At 52.1% G+C, this 20,542-nt stretch overlaps 1 protein-coding gene across 30 annotated transcripts in view; it reads left to right on the top strand.

Moving 5' to 3' along the window:
- The window catches only part of NFASC (neurofascin), a 178,887-nt gene that overhangs the window by 145,547 nt on the left and 12,798 nt on the right, over positions 1 to 20,542 (top strand). For 11 of the 30 annotated variants that reach the window (XM_019711411.3, XM_019711407.3, XM_019711410.3 and 8 more), the window contains 4 exons: positions 2,743 to 2,757; positions 7,163 to 7,384; positions 11,196 to 11,360; positions 12,566 to 12,718. The exons of 3 other annotated variants lie outside the window; for them this stretch is intronic. In XM_019711411.3, the coding sequence (XP_019566970.2) occupies positions 2,743 to 2,757; positions 7,163 to 7,384; positions 11,196 to 11,360; positions 12,566 to 12,718 (555 nt within the window). Of the gene's footprint in view, positions 1 to 2,742; positions 2,758 to 7,162; positions 7,385 to 8,417; positions 11,361 to 12,565; positions 12,719 to 20,542 lie in introns of those variants that run through there. 16 more of the 30 variants (XM_088801734.1, XM_019711418.3, XM_019711412.3 and 13 more) reach the window with 10 other exon arrangements.

The following is a 20,542-nucleotide window of genomic DNA, read 5'->3' as shown; positions in this document are numbered from 1 at the left end:
CGGTCCCAGCTAATTCAGATGTCCAGGGAAACACTGAGCTGGCCTCTGGCTGCCCAGCCTCCCGGCACGGAGAGGAACGGAGGCTGCAGGTCCTGCAGCCCTGGAAGTAGAGAACCCTTCTTGCACGCGGACGGGTAGGTGCTGGTGATGTACCTGGAAAACCCAGTTCTCCTTAGACTGTTGCCATCAGATCTGGGTCCCCACTTTGACTTGACTTGCTCCGCTGCTTAACGTCTGTCATCCTTCCTTCTGGTGGGGGAATAAGAAAGAGAGCATGAGTCCAGAGTGGAGCTGAGATGAGGGAAAGCATGTTGTACGTAAACATGCTAACGAGCTCCAAAGAACAGTGAAAGTGCTCACCCACTGAGGGAGCAGGAATATTGAAAGTGCCCCGTGAGGGCCCTGGGGATACCCCCTCCTTGCACGTGGGGTCAAGGAAGGAGGGGAAACAGCCTTAATTGAAGCCACTTGCCCGGATCATGAGTAGACGTAGCCCCTCCTTGCAGCCTGAATTAGGTGAGTTGTCGGCTTGTTGAGAGGCAGGGGAGTTGGGAAATAGCCATTTGCCAAACCAGCTTCACAAAGAGCAAATGGATTCGTTTTCTGGGTCCTGGAATCTGCCAGCAGCGTAGTACTCCCCGCAGGAGCTGCACCTGCATGAGAACTCCACTAGAGGGCACCAGGCCCACCTGCATTCTGGCTTCCAGAAACCTCGGGTTCAAGACTATAGAAGCGTTGTTTGGGCAGCTCCCCTGTGAAAGGGGAGAGACCCTGCTCCTCGCCAGAGGTACAGTGGGCTATTCAACAACCGTTTCTTGAGCACCCACAATGGAAGGTGCCAGACACTGCCAAAAGACAAGGGAAACAGGTAATAAGCTCACACAGTCTAGAAAGGGATATCTAGCTGCAATTTAACTAGATGAGGACTGTTTAGATGAGGAAGGTGCAGTGGTTGTGCAGAGGAGGGGAGTGATTCTGCAAGGGGAGTCTTCAAAGAAGAGGTGATGTAAGTAGGGCTCCTTGAAGCTGACAGCAGGGCACTGTGTGGAGTGCTTTCCCCAGAAGGCTGAGGTTCAGCGGCCTGACCCTGGCCTGGGTCAGAACTGCTGAGCACTCTTACCCCCAACCCAAGGCAGCAGCAGCAGTGCTCCCTTCCCTGGGCTGCCAGGCCCTGCTGCCTCTGCGGCCTTACCCCGTAGGCAGCCCTGCATCCCTCCCCAACCCCCACCTCCTTGGCCCACACACCAGCACTGAGGCAAGGGGGAGAGGGGCCCCGACAGAAACTGGAGAAAGGCTAACAGTCCTTTCCGCCGCCATCTCTAGTCGTGTAAACCAGGAGTGCGCCGCACAATAAGCTTTCCTCCTAGTTTGCCCTTCCCAATCCGTTGGGTGGTTTATTAGGGCTGGGGGCCTTTGGGTAAGTGCCTGATATATATGCCTATTACCAAGGGCCTACAAGACCGGGCATGATGCACTTTCTTGATTACTTAGCTCCATCAGAAGATACATAAAGAGAACCTCTTTTCCCACCCCAGTGGAGAACATCAGATAAACAAAGCCCCATTGTCCAGCCCTAGTGACCACCACAGGGGAAGTTCTGCAGCCCCGGGCGGCAGGAGGACAAAGACTTTCTTCTCAACTTAGGGATTTGCAGCAAATTCAGGAATTCCTTTTAGGGCTCAGTCCACAGTTGGGTTTTTTTGTTTTGTTTCATTTTGTTTTAATAAATTTTATTGGGGAATATTGGGGAACAGTGTGTTTCTCCAGGGCCCATCAGCTCCAAGTAGTTGTCCTTCAATCTAGTGGAGGGCGCAGCTCAGCTCCAAGTCCAGTCGCCGTTTTTCAATCTTTAGTTGTAGGGGGTGCAGCCCACCATCCCATGTGGGAATTAAACTGGCAAACTTGTTGAGAAGTCACGCTTCAACCAACCGAGCCTTCCGGCCGCCGCTCAGCGGCAGCTCGTTGTCTTCAGTCTAGTTGTGGAGGGCGCAGCTCACTGGCCCATGTGGGAATCGAACCGGCAACCCTGTTGTTCAGAGCTCACGCTCTAGCCAACTGAGCCATCTGGCCGCCCCCACAGTTGGGTTTCTTATATTATAAAATACAACTGGTGGGAAAGAACTGTGGCAGCAGAACAGGACAGGGCTTGTCTGTCACAGCTCCCGGGCCTTCCAAGGCTGAGCTAGCGTGGGGAGGGTTTAGCTAGATATGCCCTCATCTTTCTCATCCACCCCAGCGCTATCCAACATCTTCCCCCAAAGATACAGTCATTCTTTTGACGGGTTGGTGTCCTTCTACACTACACACAGCTTATGCCCTCAATTCCTGGCATAATGGAGGGTCACCCAGCCTGCTTCATAAAGGTCAGCCCAGCCAGGGCAGGACATGCTCTCGGAGGAAAGACCCAGGAACATACGCTTCTCGGTGGACTGTGTCTGCTGCCACCTCAGACGTTAGGCCTTGAGTAGAGATAGAATCAGAGTGTGTTTGAAAGGTCTCTAAGACCCATGTGGAAGGTTTTCTGTAGAAACAAATCAAACCCCCGTGGAATTGATCATGAGCCCCGAACACCAGCTGGCATCCGCAGGGCAGTGACAAGCACCTGGCCTCACCGTCTGGGTCAGGTTTGAGCCAGAACCTTCTCTGCTTACTTGTCCTGTGGTTTCACATGTGTTCTGTTTTCTCTTCCCTTTGTCATCCTTTCTCCCTCTCTCTGGCCATCTTGGGCGCTGTGTTCTGAAGCTACTCCAACCGCAGGTACCGTACCAGCAGCGGAGGTAATGGGCAGGGCGTGGGATGATGCAGGTGGAGCCCAACCACGGCGGAGAAGGAGGGGCAGGCTCGGGATGAAAGCATGCTCCAGACTCACGCTTTCAGTGGTTGGGACCCCAGGCTGTCAAGGAAGATGTGTGCAGAGGATGGGACCAGAATCAAACACATTCTTCTCCCTTCACTTACTGTTTGCCCTCATCTGAGAAGGAGAATGGCTTAGAAGGGTCCCCACACACATGGGCTCCAGACCTGTTCTGTGGAGCTGCAGCTTTCTCTGAAGCTAACTGATTACTTCCTTGAACCACCTGGGCCCTTGCCTAGGCTTGCTTGACATCTCAGAGCACAGAGACGGGATCTATAGCCTTTGGGTGACCAGCTGGGCCCCGAGAAAGCATGCTGTACCGTGAGTGGGCACAGCTGGCTCCTGCCTCCTGGGCAGGCTGCCATCCCCTGAAAGGGTGACCTGTTGGTGAGCACGCTATGCATGCTGGCCTTGCATGCTGCATGGGGGCCCGACACCAGCTCTGCCATCTACCATGGGTTCTGGTCAGTGAGAATGAGTGAGCATGTCCTTGGGTAGGGTCAGATACTCCAGGACCTGGAGCCTCAGTGGGTGCCATGGGCTGACTGTCCCCCCTTTAGCGACTCAGATTCTGTCCTTAGTGTTAAGAACAGTTTCTGGTCTCGGGGCCTGGGAGGTTGATACACAGAAGTGAAGAGTTGGGCAGGCAGGTCCCAGCTCAGAGGACCAGCTGCTAACCAAGTCCCTCCTCTCCAGTCCTCGTGTGCACTGGAGGAGCATCAGAGGGCGTTTCACCACAGAAGGCCTGTCCTCAAGCCAGACAAACTAGACAGGGGACCCCAGGGTTCCTTCCGCTGGCAGAGCAAAGGCTATGGGCAGGGTGCCCCAGAGCCTCCTTGGGCTCTAGACAGTGGGGAAGAACCGAGAACCAGATGAGGAATCTGAGGGTTGGCTTATGAAGAGGATGCCACCTTGCCTGATTTGACTTCCGGCTCACCTTCGCTCATTTACCCCCCACCCCATTTTAGGTTGATTATATTTCTGTTGCACACTCTGCTTCCTTCAAATTGTGTTTGTTTCGTCAGCCAAATCTGTCGTTCTCCTCCCCTCCCTGAGTTGTCTCCACCCCCCATCCCTCAGTAACCCAGGCTGATGGGGGCCCAGTGCCGCACCACAGGGTCTGAACATCTCTGCTGGGATATGAGGTAGATCGTCCTGGGCCCGGGGACAGGGGAGAAAGCCATCCTTGCACTCCGGGGGTTGTTGCCCTGACTTCCTGATTCAAGTTTGAAGAAGGGTCTCTTCTGGAACTTACAGGAGGTGCTAAGGGGGCCTGAGCTTAGTGAAGGTGGAACGGGAGACACAGACAGGGCACCAGGGGAGTCAGCTAGAAACTCACTGTCAAGCAGCTCCCAGTCTGCCTCCCCCATTCTGGCACCTCGGGACCCAGGGCAGCTGGTTCTGGTGGCAGGGAGCCTGCCTTGCTCAGTGGGCATCCCTGCCAGTGTGCGCTACCCCTCACGAGTGGCAGATGTAAGGGAGATGCGTGTAATTCCAAACGCCCCACTTGGTGCTTCCCGCCTAGAAAAGATCCAAGCTCATCGTGGTGTGCAGAACGAGCACAGGGCCTCTGTCCGTCAGTCAAATGTGTTTCCTGGACTCGCGTCCACGGGATGTGGTACTAGAGGCACGTGGCACTTCTTCATAATGAGATGTGCTGAGAACATCAGCTGTTCTCAGAGTTAAATGCATAAGAACCTCCTGTACAACCTGCAGGTGGCAGGCGATGGAGCCCAGCTTCTACATTTTTGCTGTGGACCTGGCATCCGACCCACGGCTTCCTTCCCTCTCATCCTCCCCAAACCTGGACGTTTTTCCCCCAAACCAATCTGTTTGTATGTCACCTCGTGAAAATGATCCCTGTCGTGCACCCATACATGGTGTCTCTTAGGACTGCTGCCCATCTGTCCTGGCCATCTGTGATTTGGCCAGGGTGGTCCGTGCACCGTGTGGGCATTTTTGGACTGAACCTTCCACCTGGAAATGTCTGGAAACTGCTATCCCCATCTTTGACTCAGCTCAGATCTGTAAATGTTTGGTAGGCAGCTCCGTGGCAGGTTCTGGGCTCAGAAAGATGAATAAGAGATGTGTCTGTCAGCTCTTCTCAGTTTTCTCCATCTCCTCGGTGGTGGTCCTGAAACTGGTGGAAAACGTTTGGCTGTGGCCAAGGTGCCTTCCAGTGTGCATTAAGCTACGTGTTAGGTAGTCGCTGCCTTCAGTGGTTCTCCAGCATTTAGTTCCTGTTGTGGCTGGGGGTGATATCCTAGCAACGTGTCTGTCCAGCCTGCGGGCCACTCTGTCTATAAGCCCTACTTCCGGGCCTTATTCCCCTTCTGTCCTCTACCCTAACGCTGCCCCAGCCACAACCCATGGACAAAATAGCCTCTCAAGGTTCGGTCCAGCAGCACACAGCAGTTGTGTCCATGGCCCATGTGTGTCATGATCCCAGTTGCTGCCATGGTCATGGCCTGGGAGAGAGCTGACCTTTGCCTGGTGGGTCTCTCAAGGTTTTCCATGTGTGTATCTGTGTGTCTTGGTAGGTGGGTGGGATAGATGAATTCCCTGTGCTGAGCTTTTATAGCACTGAGCCTTCCAGGCCTGGGGCCACCTTGGACTGAATACATCCTTGAGTAATGACTATGAGAGAGAGACTGTCCCTGCCACATATACCCCTACATCTTCCTGATGTCTGTGAGTTGAGTGCTGCCTGGGGAATACAGCACTGTCTGCTTTGACCTTGCCCAGGAATCTCTGGAATGTGTGGGGCAGAGTCAGCTGCCGGTGTGACTTCTGTGGTTAGCACCCTCGGGCCCAATAATGCCTCTGATCTTACAACTAGAGATGCAGCAGGGATCCCAGGAACAGTCCCTCCTCTGTGGGGGACTTGGAATATTGGAGGCAGAGGAGAATGAAGGGCTTTTGTTGGTCAAACTCTTATTGAGAAGGCTCGGGATCTCTTAATTGTCCCCTTAGAAAAACTCTCTGGCACTTTTCTCTCTGGCTCCCTTCCTACCCTGGCCCCCTTCTGGTGGATGGGGATATTTTTTTCTTGAACTTCTGGGATGGCACTATTCCTTGGGAGTTAGAGTTACCCACTTAGGTTTTAACATTCCTACCTACTGCCCCATTAGCATTAACATTAACAAGTAGACCGTGATCAGATCACAGGAGATAGAGCACAAGGAGGAGATGCGGCTGTCTCTCTGATTTGCCCCATCATTCTTCTATACCCTCAAACTTTAGGAGCTTTAGAACTAAAGAGGAATACGGCAGCTCTTTGTTAGCTTCCATGACCCTTCATAGAAGGAAAGAGAGCTTATGGAAACGTCATCACATACATAGACTAAGGGCTGACCTACATGGAAGGCTGGCTTTGGATGGAAGATGAGGATGTAAGAGTTAGCACAGATTTGAATCCCTCTGAAGATTTATGCCAAAAAAATTTAAAAAGCTGCGCATGTGCTTCACTCTCGTCCTGGGATTCCTACGTCTACTGTGGGCCGGGAAGGTGCCTAGGCCACGTCGTGATTCCATTAGTGTCCTTTCCCCCCAAGCTAATGCAAAGGGAATGGGCTTGGAGTGCCTGGACCCCAAGAGAAAGGCAGTTACTGTAACCCAGGGTGGATTGGGGCAATTTCAGGAAGAACCATCACTGCGCAGAAGAGAAGGGAGGAGAGGAAGCAGCGGGCACAAGAGCTGAGAGACGGGGGCAAGGGGAGAACCAGCCGTGGAGGCGGGACAGGCTCACCATGTTGCAGGCTCCCCAAATTGGGGATTGTTCTCTTTCTGTCCTTGTGTTTGGGTAGCATTAGAACTCAAGCAGACGTGAGAAAGGGTAATTTGGGGGTGAATGGTTGGGAATGGCAGACTTCCCAGCGCTCTTGTAAGATGGGGCACAGCCGCCTGCCGACCTCCAAGGTGGGGCTCCAGGGCTGGACCCAAGTGGAACTGCTTGACTTCTGTCTGGGTGGCACTTGGCCTGGGAGCCCATGTCGCCATCCCTGGGGTCTGAGCAGTTTATTCCCTGTCGCTTCCCATTGTCATCCTTGGTTGGGCGCATGCTGGGTGCTTTGAGCCACACAGACCATGAGAAGAAAATGAAACACACACAGGGCTTCATTCTCTTCCTGTCCCATGGTTGTGTCCTCTCACTGTGATCCGTCTGACCCAGTCCATCCTGCTTGGGGAGGCTGCTGAGTGCTAAGCTCCATCTTGTCACCAGGCTGCCTGCTTTGCACGCGGGGCCACGTGTCCAGGCTGGGGACAGCCAAACCAACCAGACTCGGCTGTTTTACATTTCCCTCTCAGCTTCTCCCACGTTGCCCCCGACTACGGTGGGTGCGACGGGCACTGTGAGCAGTACTGATGCTACTGCCATTGCTGCCACCACCGAAGCCACAACAGTCCCCATCATCCCAACTGTTGCACCTACCACCATCGCCACCACCACCGTCGCGACAACTACTACAACCACTGTCGCCACCACCATGGAGAGTCCTCCCACCACCAGGACTAAGACACACGAATCTGGTACTGCCCACTGTCCATGCTCCCCACCCCCCCACCAGCAGGCTTCCCAGACAGGAGGGGCCTGGGGTGGTGGTGACCGCCACCTCCCTGTGTTTCCACTTTGGAAACACAGGACTGGATTCTCAGTCTGGTAGCCTAGTACCCCCAGCCCCACTCCTTGTGGTTCTCCACACGCCATCCAGCTTGTCCTAGCCTTAGACCTCTGTCCTTTAACAGAGGGCCAGCTCCTCAAGCAGGACCCCCAGGTGGGCAGCCGCTGACTACCCAAGCCGTCAACTCGGGATTGAACGTTCTGGTGGGGAGAGTGTGTGGGGAAGTAGAGGGGCCTGACACTCGACAACCATCCTGAGTAGGCTCCCTGACCCGGCCATGTCTCATCCAGCCTTGCAGCACAGAGGGCTGAGGCGTGCAGAGTGGCTGGCCATGCCAGGCAGCTCTGTTCCCAGAACCCCGCTCCTCCCTGCCCCTCTCCCACAAGTCACACTTACAGACTTGTTTTAAAAGTTCGTTTCCAGGAAACAGTATTTCCAGGGAGTCCCATAATGCCCGAAGGTGCTCTGTGGTTCTTTCCAGTAACACTCCCCAGGCCCTCAGATGCACACATGGAGGGAAAATCGCAGCCTTTCTAGAGACCCCTGGGAAGAATCCATCCCAGAGCTGGCCTGCTGAGCCTGGACATATGCTGTTCCTGCATCACGCAGCCAGACCAGCAGCAGCTCTGTTCTTCCAGCATTAGGAGACCCCTTGGGAATCCAGCAATATTTCTAAGAACCGAGCATCAAACCCTTGTTACCATGGTGGGGAGGACCTCTAGCTTGTGGAGCCCACAGGCCAGCTTTCAAATCAGCATTTGCTGCCCGAGGGCTGACAGGAAGCGCCCAGAACCTTCTTCCAGCCGCTGTAGCTTTGTCGACCCCCTGTTTCCTGGGCAAGTCCCTTCACCTTCCTAGGCCTCACTGTGTCCTACTCCCCCCACTTCTCAACACCTGAATGCGGATGGAGGCCTGATCCACCTGTGTTTTCTCTAATTCAGTTGCCCGGTGTGATGTGAGCTTTAAGGGGAGACGAGGGATACACGACTGACCACCTGATGCTCCTTAGACCTTGACAACAGTGATTTGCTTTAAAGGTGCAATAGCTAGAATTTAAACAACATACACGTTAGGAAAAAGTTGGCTGAGGAGAAACCTGCTAGCTTATTAGAAGCTGCCACCAGCTTTTGGTGATGGGTATTCTTTGGGACCCCACAGTGAGACATCTTTTGCATTAAAGTGGGTTACATGTCCCACTTGAATGCTTTGTGTTCACAGAAGAGATGCACCAAAATGAGGAAGAGGAGTGGAGTTTGTTCCCCAGCAGTTACTTGCCCTCTGGAAAGATTGGCCTTGCTGCCAGTGGGACTAGCCCCACGGACTAACACCCCAACTTCTAACTGCCGGGGACACAGTGGAGGGCCTAGCCATGCCCCTGATCTTATCTTTAGAGCTCGGGGACACCCTCAAACATCCTCACTTCCTTTAATGTAGCAGAATAGCTCTGATGTCAGGACTTTTAAAATGAATTTTCATCTTCATCATGTCTTTCATCTTAGAACAAAATGTTTCCTAGGTTTTTGGGTTTTTTTTGAGGCAAAATGGGACTTTTTATTTGTCTTAACTTGTCTTTTTAAGATTTCAAGGGAGTCTCCCTAATTCTCACATTCTAGGAGTCGGCAGAATAATCCATGCCCTACCTTACTTAAAACCGTTTTTGTTTCAATAGTAGCCAATAGCTCTCCTTCTTGGTCCTTCTCTTGGAACTTTTGAGTTCTTTTTGTAAAAATTTTTTTATTGGGGAACAGTGTGTCCCTCCAGGACCCATCAGTTCCATGTCGAGTCATTGTTTTTCAGCCTAGTTTTGGGGGGCGCAGCTCAGCTCCAAGTCAAGTCGTTTTTTCTAGTTGTGGAGGGTGCAGCTCACTGGCCCATGTAGGACTCGAACCGGTGACCTTGGTGTTATGAGCACTGTGCTCTAACCACTGACCAAACCAGCCGCCCACTGGCTACTCAGCTCCAAGCTCAAGCCATTGTTTCTCACTGGCCCATGTGGAAATTGAACCAGGGACCTTGGTACTATGAGCACCGAGCTACAACCACTGAGCCAACCAGCTGCCCTTTTAAGTTCTTTAGTGGTCATCAACCTGGTCTCTCTGTATGGCAGTGCCTTCCTCCAACTCCCACCTTTAAATCCTTTTGGTTTCCCATCACTTGACCTTTTCCAACAGTGCCCCAATCTCATTGACCTATAAAACAGTGAGATTTTGGTCAATATTGTATTAGTGGCCAAACTGCTTAAACCCAAATTCTCTGGCTATTTCCAGTGCCCAGAGCTGAGAAGGAGGAAACTCAAGTCCCCTAATCATGACTAATCATAAATCGTTCCCCCTAGCAAGAGCGATGAGAGTCCACGGAGCTGAGATTGGGGTGGTAAAGCAGCCAATACAATGGAAACATCTGGCAGATAAGTAAAGAAGCCCACCTTCTGCCCTCCCCCATGGAGAATGCCCTGTAGGGCTATCAATGGGATTTCTTTCTTGGTGTCTCACCTAACATGAGTCATACTCCCCTGGGGCAACCAGCAACTGACAAGGTTGTAGTAGAGAAGGCACTCCTTTGAAGTGAAGACCAGATCTTTTATCATTTCCCCAGCCCTGCAGACTCAGTCACATGTCAAATAGATAATGACTACATGCATCACTAATAGACTCCATTTATTTTTGACAAGTGAGTTGGTGACAGTGCCCCCTTGCATGCTAATAAAATATACAGGAGCCATACTTGTAAAGTCTTTGAAATACAAGGCCTCATGCTAGTACTCTGTTATTAAATCTTTGCTGGGAAATGGGGTAATCAGACTGCTGGGACTCTTGAAAAATGATTACGTTTGAAGATTAGCACCATTCTCCTGTCCACAGGCTATGGTTTCAGACAGCATGATAGCTTTGAGTAAGTAGCTCCCAGATCATAGGAACTAGATAATTAATGTCTTCTGTGTTGCATGGAGATCAAACCTCTAAGACTGTATGTAGTGCTGAGAAGCCAACAAAACAGGATTCTCCTGGTGTCTGGACCACTGAGGAGTGGGTGTCAAGAAGGAGTTATCCTCGTCCCAGTGAGCCCGTGGGAGGGAGAGGAAGGGTTCGTCCTGTCTCTATTTGGAATCCTGGGGTTCTAGGCCCCAAGTGCCCTTAGACAACCTGAGGGCGTTTTCCACATGATCCAGGATTTTAGTGACCAAGAATGACCCCAGAGGCTCCTCAGACCAGTCTGGTTACCACTCTCCTCCAGTTTCATGAGCCTATAAAGGCTTTCCCATGTTTGGTCCTGTCCTTCCTGCAAATCTATTATGACTCTCAAGTGGCTCTGAAAGATACCCTCTCTCCTTCCTGTAGAATGTCTGTAGTTGAAGGGAAAGAGGTGGGCACATCTCTCCCGCTCTGTCTGCACTTGAGCCACCGGGGCTTTTTCCTGGCCATTTTCCCTGCGCCGTCACAGCCATGACGGGTCTAAAACAGGAGTGAGCCGAGGTTAACGCCTCCAGTGGTGTGGATCCAGACTCACTCTCATTCCCACCCTACCTGTGTGGAGAGACAGTTTCCTGCCCGCCCTCACATACGGGTCCTCAGGGCTGCACCTGCTCGTACCTGAATGGGGACCTCTAGCCTGGCCACCAAGGCTGCAGCTTGGAGCTCTGTCGGGCCCTGTGCACAGCCATTTCTGACTCTGCCCTTTCCTGGCCGCCCACGTGTGTTTGTCTGTCTGTCTGTCTGCAGCGCTGCCTCCCTCCTCACCACTAACTCCTCTTCTAACCTGCCCACCAGCCCCCGACGAGCAGTCCATATGGAACGTCACGGTGCTCCCCAACAGTAAATGGGCCAACGTCACCTGGAAGCACAATTTCGGGCCCGGAACTGACTTTGTGGTTGAGTACATTGACAGTAAGCATTGCTGTGCGGGGTGGTGGTGGCGGAGCTGCGGCGGGGAGCGTGGATGCCATTAAAGGGATCCTGTGAACTCCCCAGGCTCAGAGAGGCCTTTTAGCCTGGCCTAATTATGACTTAAGGAAATCGATACACATTCAGGCGGCAGTGAGGTGGGCGGAGCAGGCTCAAGGAGAAGCAAGGCGCTTCTGCAGCCACTAGTGAGGTCTAGGGTTTTATGTGCTGGCGAGGGCCTAGGTAATGGGGCCCTCCATCTACTTCCTGCCCGGGATGAGGCTTCCGAATAGCCCCAGGGGAGTCCAGTCTCACCTCTGCATGGATCTCCTTAACTCAGAATCCATGTTTTCTAATGTCTCCCCTAGACAGGTGGGGCCAGTTCAGACCTAGGGTACAACTGTGCTTTGCTCACAGAGGCACACCCGTGGCCACAGTCAGAGACACAGACTAGAGTCATTTGTCTCAGAGAGCTGGTGGCTTGAACTGAGCTGTTCACACTTTGCTGGATCTTGAGACCACAGGTACAGACCTGTTAAACTGTAGAGTGTGGCAGGATATCTGCCTTCTCTGAGTGAAGGCCCCTGTTCTGAGGGGGCAGGCCCACCGTGTAGGCCTCTTTGGCATGTGCTGTAAGCAAGTAAGCCAACTAACCCGGCTGGGCTGGCCTCCTGAAGAGCTCCAAGAAAAGAATAAGGACAACCCTTACTTAGTTCTCCGTGGTCGGAGGGGATTCACGGCCACAGAATCCAAATCCCGAGTTTGGTCTGTATTTTTACAGCTTCCGGCCACCACCATTCACGCTACATCCCAGACACACAGGCACCCACTTCTCCTGATGTGTGAGTTTTCCCCACACTGAGAGAAGAGAAGCAGGGTTGTATCTCACCTCCAGGTACCATCAAGGGTGCTAACTGGCCCTCTGACCCTCTTCAGGATAACAGCATTTGGCTGACACCTTGAGAGTTTAAGGAAGTAGGTCATAATATGTTTATCACCGAGGCTGTGGCGAGAAGAAACGGTGTCCTCAGCTGAAGCGCCATCACATAAGAGATTGCGAGGAAGGGCTGGTGATGGAGTTGTCTGGTGACCTCCTGGTCTGTATGCTGGCCTGGCCCTTTCCCCTTTGACAGGTGGCAGGAACCGAAGCCCTGCCTTTGCAGCAACTCCTGCCTGGCCCTAGGCTGACTAAGGTTTCTGTTCCCCAGGCAACCATACGAAAAAAACTGTCCCTGTTAAGGCTCATGCCCAGCCTATACAGCTGACAGACCTCTTTCCCGGGATGACATACACGTTGCGAGTTTATTCCCGGGACAACGAGGGCGTCAGCAGTGCCATCACCACCTTTATGACCAGTGCAGGTGAGAGGGGGTCTGGCCTGGCCATCCCCTGCAAGCATGGGCATTTCATTCTCATTCCCAGCTTCCTGCTTGTCTCTGCTCGGAAAGAAGACCCTCCCCACCCATTCCCCACCTTGCATGGTGTGTCTCCGCTCGTATACTTTGCGGCTCCCAGGAAGACCAGAGGAGCCAGAAGTGCATGCACAGTGGAGAGAAAACCGTGCTCTGACCCTGTGGGAACATGTGGGGAGTCAGAAGGAAACAGGGATTGTAGTGAGGACGAGGAGACCGCCCAGCCCCAACTGTGCTTCAGCAGAAGGGCTGTGTATGTGCGGGTGAGTCTAGGGGCTGCTGGACTTGCATATAGCCTGGGGCACAGGGCCTTGCTTCCTCCCCGAGGGATTAGGGGATAGGATCATCCAAGGCCATTGACCCAGAAATCTCCCCAGGAATCAAACCGAGGATCAGCATGTATGTCACTGCCTTGCCACTGTCATATGTTAAAAATTCCGAAGTGTGTTACACAAGTTGTTTGGGATTTGTTTTGGTTTAAATTTTGTCCTGCATTTGTGATGGTTTAAAAGTCATTGACCTTTGTCTTGCTGGGGGAGAGGAAGAAGCTCTTCAGTGTTAGAATAGTTCTGTCTCTGAAGGGGCTCCAGCTATGGATGGAGACGTATCTTCATTGTGCCAAAAGAACAGGCCACCTGGGGCCCAGTAAAGGTAGAAGACTCAGAAATCTCTGGTAGGCAGGATGGTTGGCAATCTACAGACATGAAGGCACGTGCTTGTCTATGTATATCTTTAAAACTAGACTGGGGCTAAGGGTGGGATTGGGAGAGAGACAGAGAAAAGCACCAGTCCCTGTCCCCAGGGATACCCTAATCAGATGCAGTTAGTAGACACACACTCTAAAACCCCACTGATTTATATGAACTTCTGAACGTTGACTTATTCATTCCTCTTCCTGCACCTGGCCTGGTGAGGCTGATGCTGGTAGCTTGCATCTTGAGAGTCACTGCCCATCTGTATAAATGTCTCACTCCACCCCTTCTAGCCTCTTCCCTCCTGGTCTGGGCGTCTTGTCCTCCTCTCTGTGCCTCCTCCTCGCCTGCCTATGTCCGTGCCATCAAAACTCAGGGAGTCTGAGAGTCCAGCTGCCTGCTTGAGGCTAGCCAGACTTAAGCAGGATGTCTGTGAGTGGCCAGGCTATCCTGGGAGCCAGGCAAGGGAACTGGACAGTTGACCGACTGGAGCAGGTGGCTGGACTGTGACCCAGTCGGGGTCCCAAGCTGTTGCTCACCAGTGCATGTTTTGATGTTGCTTCCTTAACAAACTTGAGCCCAGGGCAGAGGCAGGAAGCAAGGATGAGATTCAAGGATAGAGTTCCAGCCTCGGGATGCTGCAGAAGCCAGTGCAGCCTGCTTCACAGTGAGACTTCTCCCGGTGCTAAGGCCTGGAGCTGTGGGTGAGGGTTGGGGAGAAAGAGCCAGAGAGAAAAGGACCAGTCCCTGCCCTCGGGTAAATATGCAGGACGGGGAAAGCAACTGATCATCTACTTCTGAGCATTGACTCAAATGGTAATTTCTCTTTCCTGTGGTTCATCTGGAGAGTCTGATCCTGATGGCTTGTTTCCAGTGCAGGTGAGACGCTCGGCACTTCCAAGCTTTCCTGATTCCTCCCATTGCAGGTTGGAGTAGGCAGGTTTAGGACCCTAGTTAGCTCTGAGCACATAGTACTCACTGACCTCGATAGCAGGATGGAAATTATTATGTGGAAATATAGGGAAAGAAAAGATTGTCACTTTCTGAAGTTCACGTGTGCCTGTGGGTGTGTTCAGATCCTTCAAAACTACACACTGTTTCCTATGGGTGGATTCCAGAGCCAGGTTCACACAGTCCCCCAGGTCCCCGTGTCTCATCAAAGCAAGAGTTTGTGAGCATCTCGATCTGCCTGACCAGTGGTCATTTAGGCCACCACAGGCCATCGCTGACATCCACAGACTTAAACGTGCTACAGTGGTTCAGAAAGGAAGTGGAAGAAAACCACTAGGAATGCCGACAGGCTCCCTGGTTCCTCGCCTAAAGCTCCCACAGGGGAAGTTAATCACCTGCTTGAAGCTTTTGAAGCCAAAGAGGCCCGAGGGGCTACAAACCCACAGCCCTGGACTCCAGGAGTCCTGTCAGCTCTTCCATCCTGGGTGGGTGGGATGAGGTGAGGCCGCAGTGTGGTGGGTGCTGACAGTGGGCCAGCAAGACAGACAGCAACCCACGGCAGACCTCAGGAAGGCTGCAAGGAGGGATAGTAGGGAAACTAACTGTAGTCAGCCTCTTTCTGCTGTGTTTGGGAGAAACCCAGAATGGGTGAGGTGGGAATGGAGAGGTGTAAATTGATGCTTCAGTGAGAGCAATCCAGCCAGACTGCATTTGAAGAAAGTCCATCCCTGTTATATTTGTTCATCGATCCTTATTTCTGAAATACAATTCCCCTGCCAACCTTGAATGACTTGCCTCTCTTCCATAGCCAAACCAAATCCCTCCTGGTTAGTTAGGGGTCATGGGAACAGTTTGCCTTGCAGGTGACTCATCTGTTTCTGAGTGAGGTTGTAGGTGTGGTGTGGAAGGCACACAAAATATGGCCTCTAGTCCAGAGTAAGAGGCACTGGGACTCGTGTTTGCCAGGTTGAGCCCACCTTACCCCAGATCCCACTTGGTCTGGGGTGTTTTTGTTAATTGAGATATCATTGACAGAAAGTATTTATTAGTTTTAGGTATATGACATAAAGATTTGATATACGTATATATTGTAAAATGAACACCACAATAAGTTTAGTTAACCTCCATCACCATACATAGTTACAAAACCCATTTAGTGTTTTCTTTTGTTTGTTTTGTGTGTTTTTTAACAGGATTTTATTGGGGAACAGTGTGTACTTCCAGGACTTTTTTCCAAGTCAAGTTGTTGTCCTTTCAGTCTTAGTTGTGGAGGGTTCTGTTCAGCTTCAAGTTGTTGTCCTTTTAATCTTAGTTGTGGAGGGCACAGCTCAGCTCCAGGTCCAGTTGCCGTTGCTAGTTGCAGGGGGCACAGCCCACCATCCCTTGCAGGAGTCGAACCAGCAACCTTGTGGTTGAGAGGATGTGCTCCAACCAACTGAGCCATCTGGGAGCTCAGCTCAAGGTGCCGTGTTCAATCTTAGTTGCAGGGGGCAGAGCCCACCATCCCTTGCAGGAGTCGAACCAGCAACCTTGTGGTTGAGAGGACGTGCTCCAACCAACTGAGCCATCCGGGAGCTCAGTGGCAGCTCAGCTCAAGGTGCCGTGTTCAATTTTAGTTGCAGGGGGTGCTGCCCACCATCCCTTGCGGGAGTCGAACCAGCAACCTTGTGGTTGAGAGGATGTGCTCCAACCAACTGAGCCATCTGGGAGCTCAGCTCAAGGTGCCGTGTTCAATCTTAGTTGCAGGGAGCAGAGCCCCCTTGCGGGACTCGAGGAATTGAACTGGCCACCTTGTGGTTGAGAGCCCACTGGCCCATGTGGGAATCGAACCGGCAGCCTTCGGAGTTAGGAGCACGGAGCTCTAACCGTCTGAGCCACCGGGCTGGCCCAAAACCCATTTAGTTTTGAACAGCCTTCTGTATCCAAACTTCACAAAAAATTCTTTGACCGTTTTGGTAAGGACTGGCAGTAGCATTTGAACTTCACATGGCAAAGTCAGGAATGGAAAGCTACATTTGCTTTCTAAATTGCCCATATAGTCACTTTCCCTGGAATTGTGCCTTTCTCTCCCAAGAGAAAGGGAGTCTCATAGAGACACTTGTCAGGATGCATCAGAACAACCGTCAGGAAGCTGGTGGAGCAAACAGGCCACTGCAGACATTCAAACCAGTGTCTGCAAAAGGTGGGAATCACCATCCAAACACAAGTTGAAGTGATTCCTTCATCCCAGGGCCCAGGTGTAGTTCATGGTCAGGCCAATATTCCTGGGTCCCCTAGCTGGTATCAGGGAAGAAACTAAAGCAGTATTCCAGGTTAACCATATTGTATTAGGATTAAATTGATCATTAATCAACAAGTAGTCACTGACGAGTTATGTGACCAGCATCGTACTAAGGACTGGGGGCTCAAAGCGTCCCCTGTTCTCAAACCTTTAATAGTATCTTGGAAATCCGGACCCAGGAAACAGAGCAATTAAATGTTACGTTGTGTGGAGTAACCAGGGTGAAGTTGGAGTTCAGAGATTGGTGTGAGCTGGGGGAGTGAGAAAGTCAGGACGGAGGGTAGAATGTGGAAGGGCCGCAGTGCAGATGCTGAGGCAGGGTGGCAGAGATGCAGGGAGGGGAAGATCGGAGCTCCTGGAAGTCCAGGCCTGATGGAAGTGTCCTAGCAACAGAACAACATAATGTGCCGTGTCCTCTGGATCTGGTAAGCAGAGGGTGCCCACGCCCCTGTGGACTGGAGCCGAGGTGAATAGGATAGATTTTGGAAGGAGAAATGCTAGTCCTTCGAGATGGGGAGAATGGGGAAGGCACCGGCAGAAGCAGCGGGCGGGAAGACACATGTTGAATTTCAAGCAGATGGACCATCCAAGGAGCTGGTTGGAGCAAGCACTGGGCTTAGTGTGTAACTGGCTGGAGGGACAATGAGAAATGAATAGAAGGATTGCCAGTTGGACAGTCAGGACTGAAGGACAGTGAAGGTAAGAGTCAGTGATACAGAGGTAGGTTTGGGAAAGATCCACTCTATGACGGGAGATGAAGCTCTTGAGTATAAAGGGGCTTGACATTGGCCTCCTGGGGGTGGAGAAAGCAATTGGCAGGAACTGGAGACAATGGAAGACTAAGGAGGTTACTTACAAAAGGACAATGCGTGAGCTAGAGCTGAAAAGTCTGGCAGGTTCTTCACGGGTTTTTATTTTAAGATACAGGAAGCTCCAACATATTTAACAGCAGAAAGGAAGAGACATCAAAGAATAAGAAATTGAAAACACTAGAGTTTGCAGAAATCCGTTCAGGATTGAACTGCCAAGAAAGTGAGGCATGGGTCCCACAACTGAGGGCGGAGTAGCTTCAGCGGGGAGAGGGGAACCTACCCTACCTGACGGAGAAGGATGGTTGTGGAGGCTGGGAGGACGGTGGTGGGAAGGGGTGGTGCAGTTTGAGAGGGACAGTAAGAGATGAGTAAAAAGAGCCAGGCAGCGGTGACGGCCCAGTTGAAGTACGACATAGTGAACCTGGGATGGCCTGCGTCTGCGTCTTCCTCCAGAAGGGCTCATGGCAAGGGCAGAAAAACACAGTCATCGCCAAGGAGACCCCCAGCTGGGAGTTGAGTTGGTGCTAGAATGGGCAACACCCGGGCAGGACAGTGCAGTGTAAGGTTCGCAGAGGCCCCGTCAGGCCACGAGAGGGTGAGGGACCTGAATGGAGGGAAGGAAGAGGAGGGTTCATCCACTGAGGAGATGTGAATTGAGTGCCTCCTGTGTGTAAGGCTCTGTGCCAGCTCTGGGGAGAGAACAGTAAACCTGACGGTCCCTTCTTCAAGGAGCTTACTTCCTGGGTGGAAGGACGAAAGTGGTAAAGAGCACAGACTCTGGAGCCGGACAGCCTGGGGTCACGTTTCTACCACTTAGTAGCTCTGTGACCTTGAGTAAGTCACTTAACCTCACTGCCTCAGTTTCGTTGCCTATAAAATAGGGATGATAATAAAAAAGCACTCTATGGGGTTGTTGTGAGGATTAAATTAGAGAACGTGTAGAAAGGTACTTAGAGCAGTGCCTGGCACCACAGGAAGTGCTTATAAGCGTAAACTGTTACACAGTAGCGGTAATACAGTAGTCCTGCCTTATCTGCGTCAACTGCAATCCAAAAATACTAACCTTCCCCAGCCATCGACATTGTCTGCTCCTGACATCCAACCATCAACTTCATCACGGCTCAGTGATCCAGGGTCACCTGAAGCAGGTGACCCTCCTTTTCAGGTGTGGTCAGAAGGTCAGTAGAGCCTCCCGCTAAGTCACTGCGCTTGTCACTCACCTCACCTCACCTCATCACGCAGGCGTTGCATCATCTCACACCACAAGAAGGGTGAGGACAATAAAGATTTTGAGAAAGACCACACCCATGTAACTTTTATTCCAGTATATTGTTATGATTGTTCTGTTTTATCGTTAGCTATTATTAATCTCGTGCATAATTTATGAATTAAACTTTGTCATAGGTATGTATGTAAGTATAGGAAAAAACAGTCACTGTCGAGTTGCAGGCATCCACTGGGGTCTTGGGACATAGCCCCAGCGGATAAGGGGCACTGCTTTTTATCGTCCGGATGGTTACAAGTGCTGCGTAAAAGATAAATGAGAGCCCTCCGAGAGTGGCTGGATCGGGGAGAGGGCCTTTGCTTTAGCTGGGAAGGTCCAGGAAGACCTTTCTGAGAAGATGATTTTCTCATCTTTTGATGGCTTTCTGAGACAACCATCTGAAGAAAGAGCAGCAGATGCAAAGGTCTTGAGGTGGGAATGAGAGTGGCCGGTGCGGCTGGAGTATAGAAAGTGAGGAGAGAGTGGTGGGAGGCAGGACTAAAGAGGTGGCAGGGCCAGCTCTACTGGGACCTGACGAGTCAGGATGAGGAACATAGGTTTTTCCCAATAGTAATGAGATGTACTGGAGGTCAAAGCAGGAAGCAGTTTGATTTTATGTGGGGTTTTAGGAAGATGTCTTTGACACTGTGTGGGGGTGGTTTGTGGGAACGGGAGTGGAAGCAGGAATGGACCTTCCCCCACAGCGTGCTTAGGTCAGGGCAATCACGGCCATGTTCTGTAGAACTCAGCTGCCGCTCACCTGGGCAGCCGGGCTCGGAGAGCATGGCAGCATTCGTTCATCAGTCTTCACCATGTTTGAGACCTTCTCGGTGCAATGCCCTTGGCTGGGTGCTGGGAAGGCTCTAAAGACAGTGTCTCTGCCCAAGAGGAATAAAGGGTGGGATTGTTTCCAGATACCTGCTGTGATTTTAAAAAAAAGTACCGGAGCACAGCCAGGGCCCCAGAACCAGCCCTCCCTGTGCTGCTCCCCTGGAGGAAGCCCCGTGCCTGAGCTCTGGCCCCAGGGGCTCTCAGAGCTCCCCATGTTCTCCCAGAGGCTGCTGGGCCCACTCAGCTGACTCCAGATTACTTTGTGTCTCTTCTGGTCCGCTGATCCATCCTTTTCTCCAAGTCTTGGTTTGCATGGCAGTCTGCATCTCAGGAAGTGTTGCTTTTGTTCTCCAGTCCTTAGGAGAATGGCAAGTGGGTCCTACCCAACCCACACCCCATCCCGAGCCATTGCGTCACCCAGGACACCATCAGATGATGCCTGAGGGCCTGTCCTCTAGGCTCACCCACATGCCCCTCAAATCACACAGGGGTCTGCCCACTTGGAGACAGATCCTCCATGTATCCCAGGCAGGGACAGAGAGGGACTCACTGTCACGAGGGGAGGGAGGGAGCAAGTCAGCTTGTCACAGTCACCAGGGGTTGTCTTTGATTGTGGAAGTGGTCTCAAGTGGCATGGGATGCACTGAAGGCATGGCCCCAGCCCCAACTTCACCACCAGCCATCTGGGGGTACCCACCCAGTATTGTCTTTGCTGTCAGGGAGCGCACAGTCCAGTTGGGGAGACACGAAAAAGCAAGGGCATCCTGGAGCTGCACCCTGCCCAGACCCGCTGCCAGGAAGCCTGGGTGGCTTTGGAGCCATGCTAGTGGGCAGGGTTGCTGCTCTGGGCCTGTGCAGACCCCAGACGGTGTTCTTAGGATGGGTGTTTGCAACGTGACCACAGCCCCTCCCCTGGTTGGGAGCATGCAGGGCCCGTCTCCT

The sequence above is a fragment of the Rhinolophus sinicus genome, chromosome 11, assembly GCF_057876585.1.
Source record: "Rhinolophus sinicus isolate RSI-liver-muscle chromosome 11, RSI-T2T, whole genome shotgun sequence".
NCBI classification, from domain to species: domain Eukaryota; kingdom Metazoa; phylum Chordata; class Mammalia; order Chiroptera; family Rhinolophidae; genus Rhinolophus; species Rhinolophus sinicus.
The sequence above is the reverse complement of the archived record's forward strand: the minus strand, read 5'-3'. Positions and strand labels throughout refer to the sequence as shown.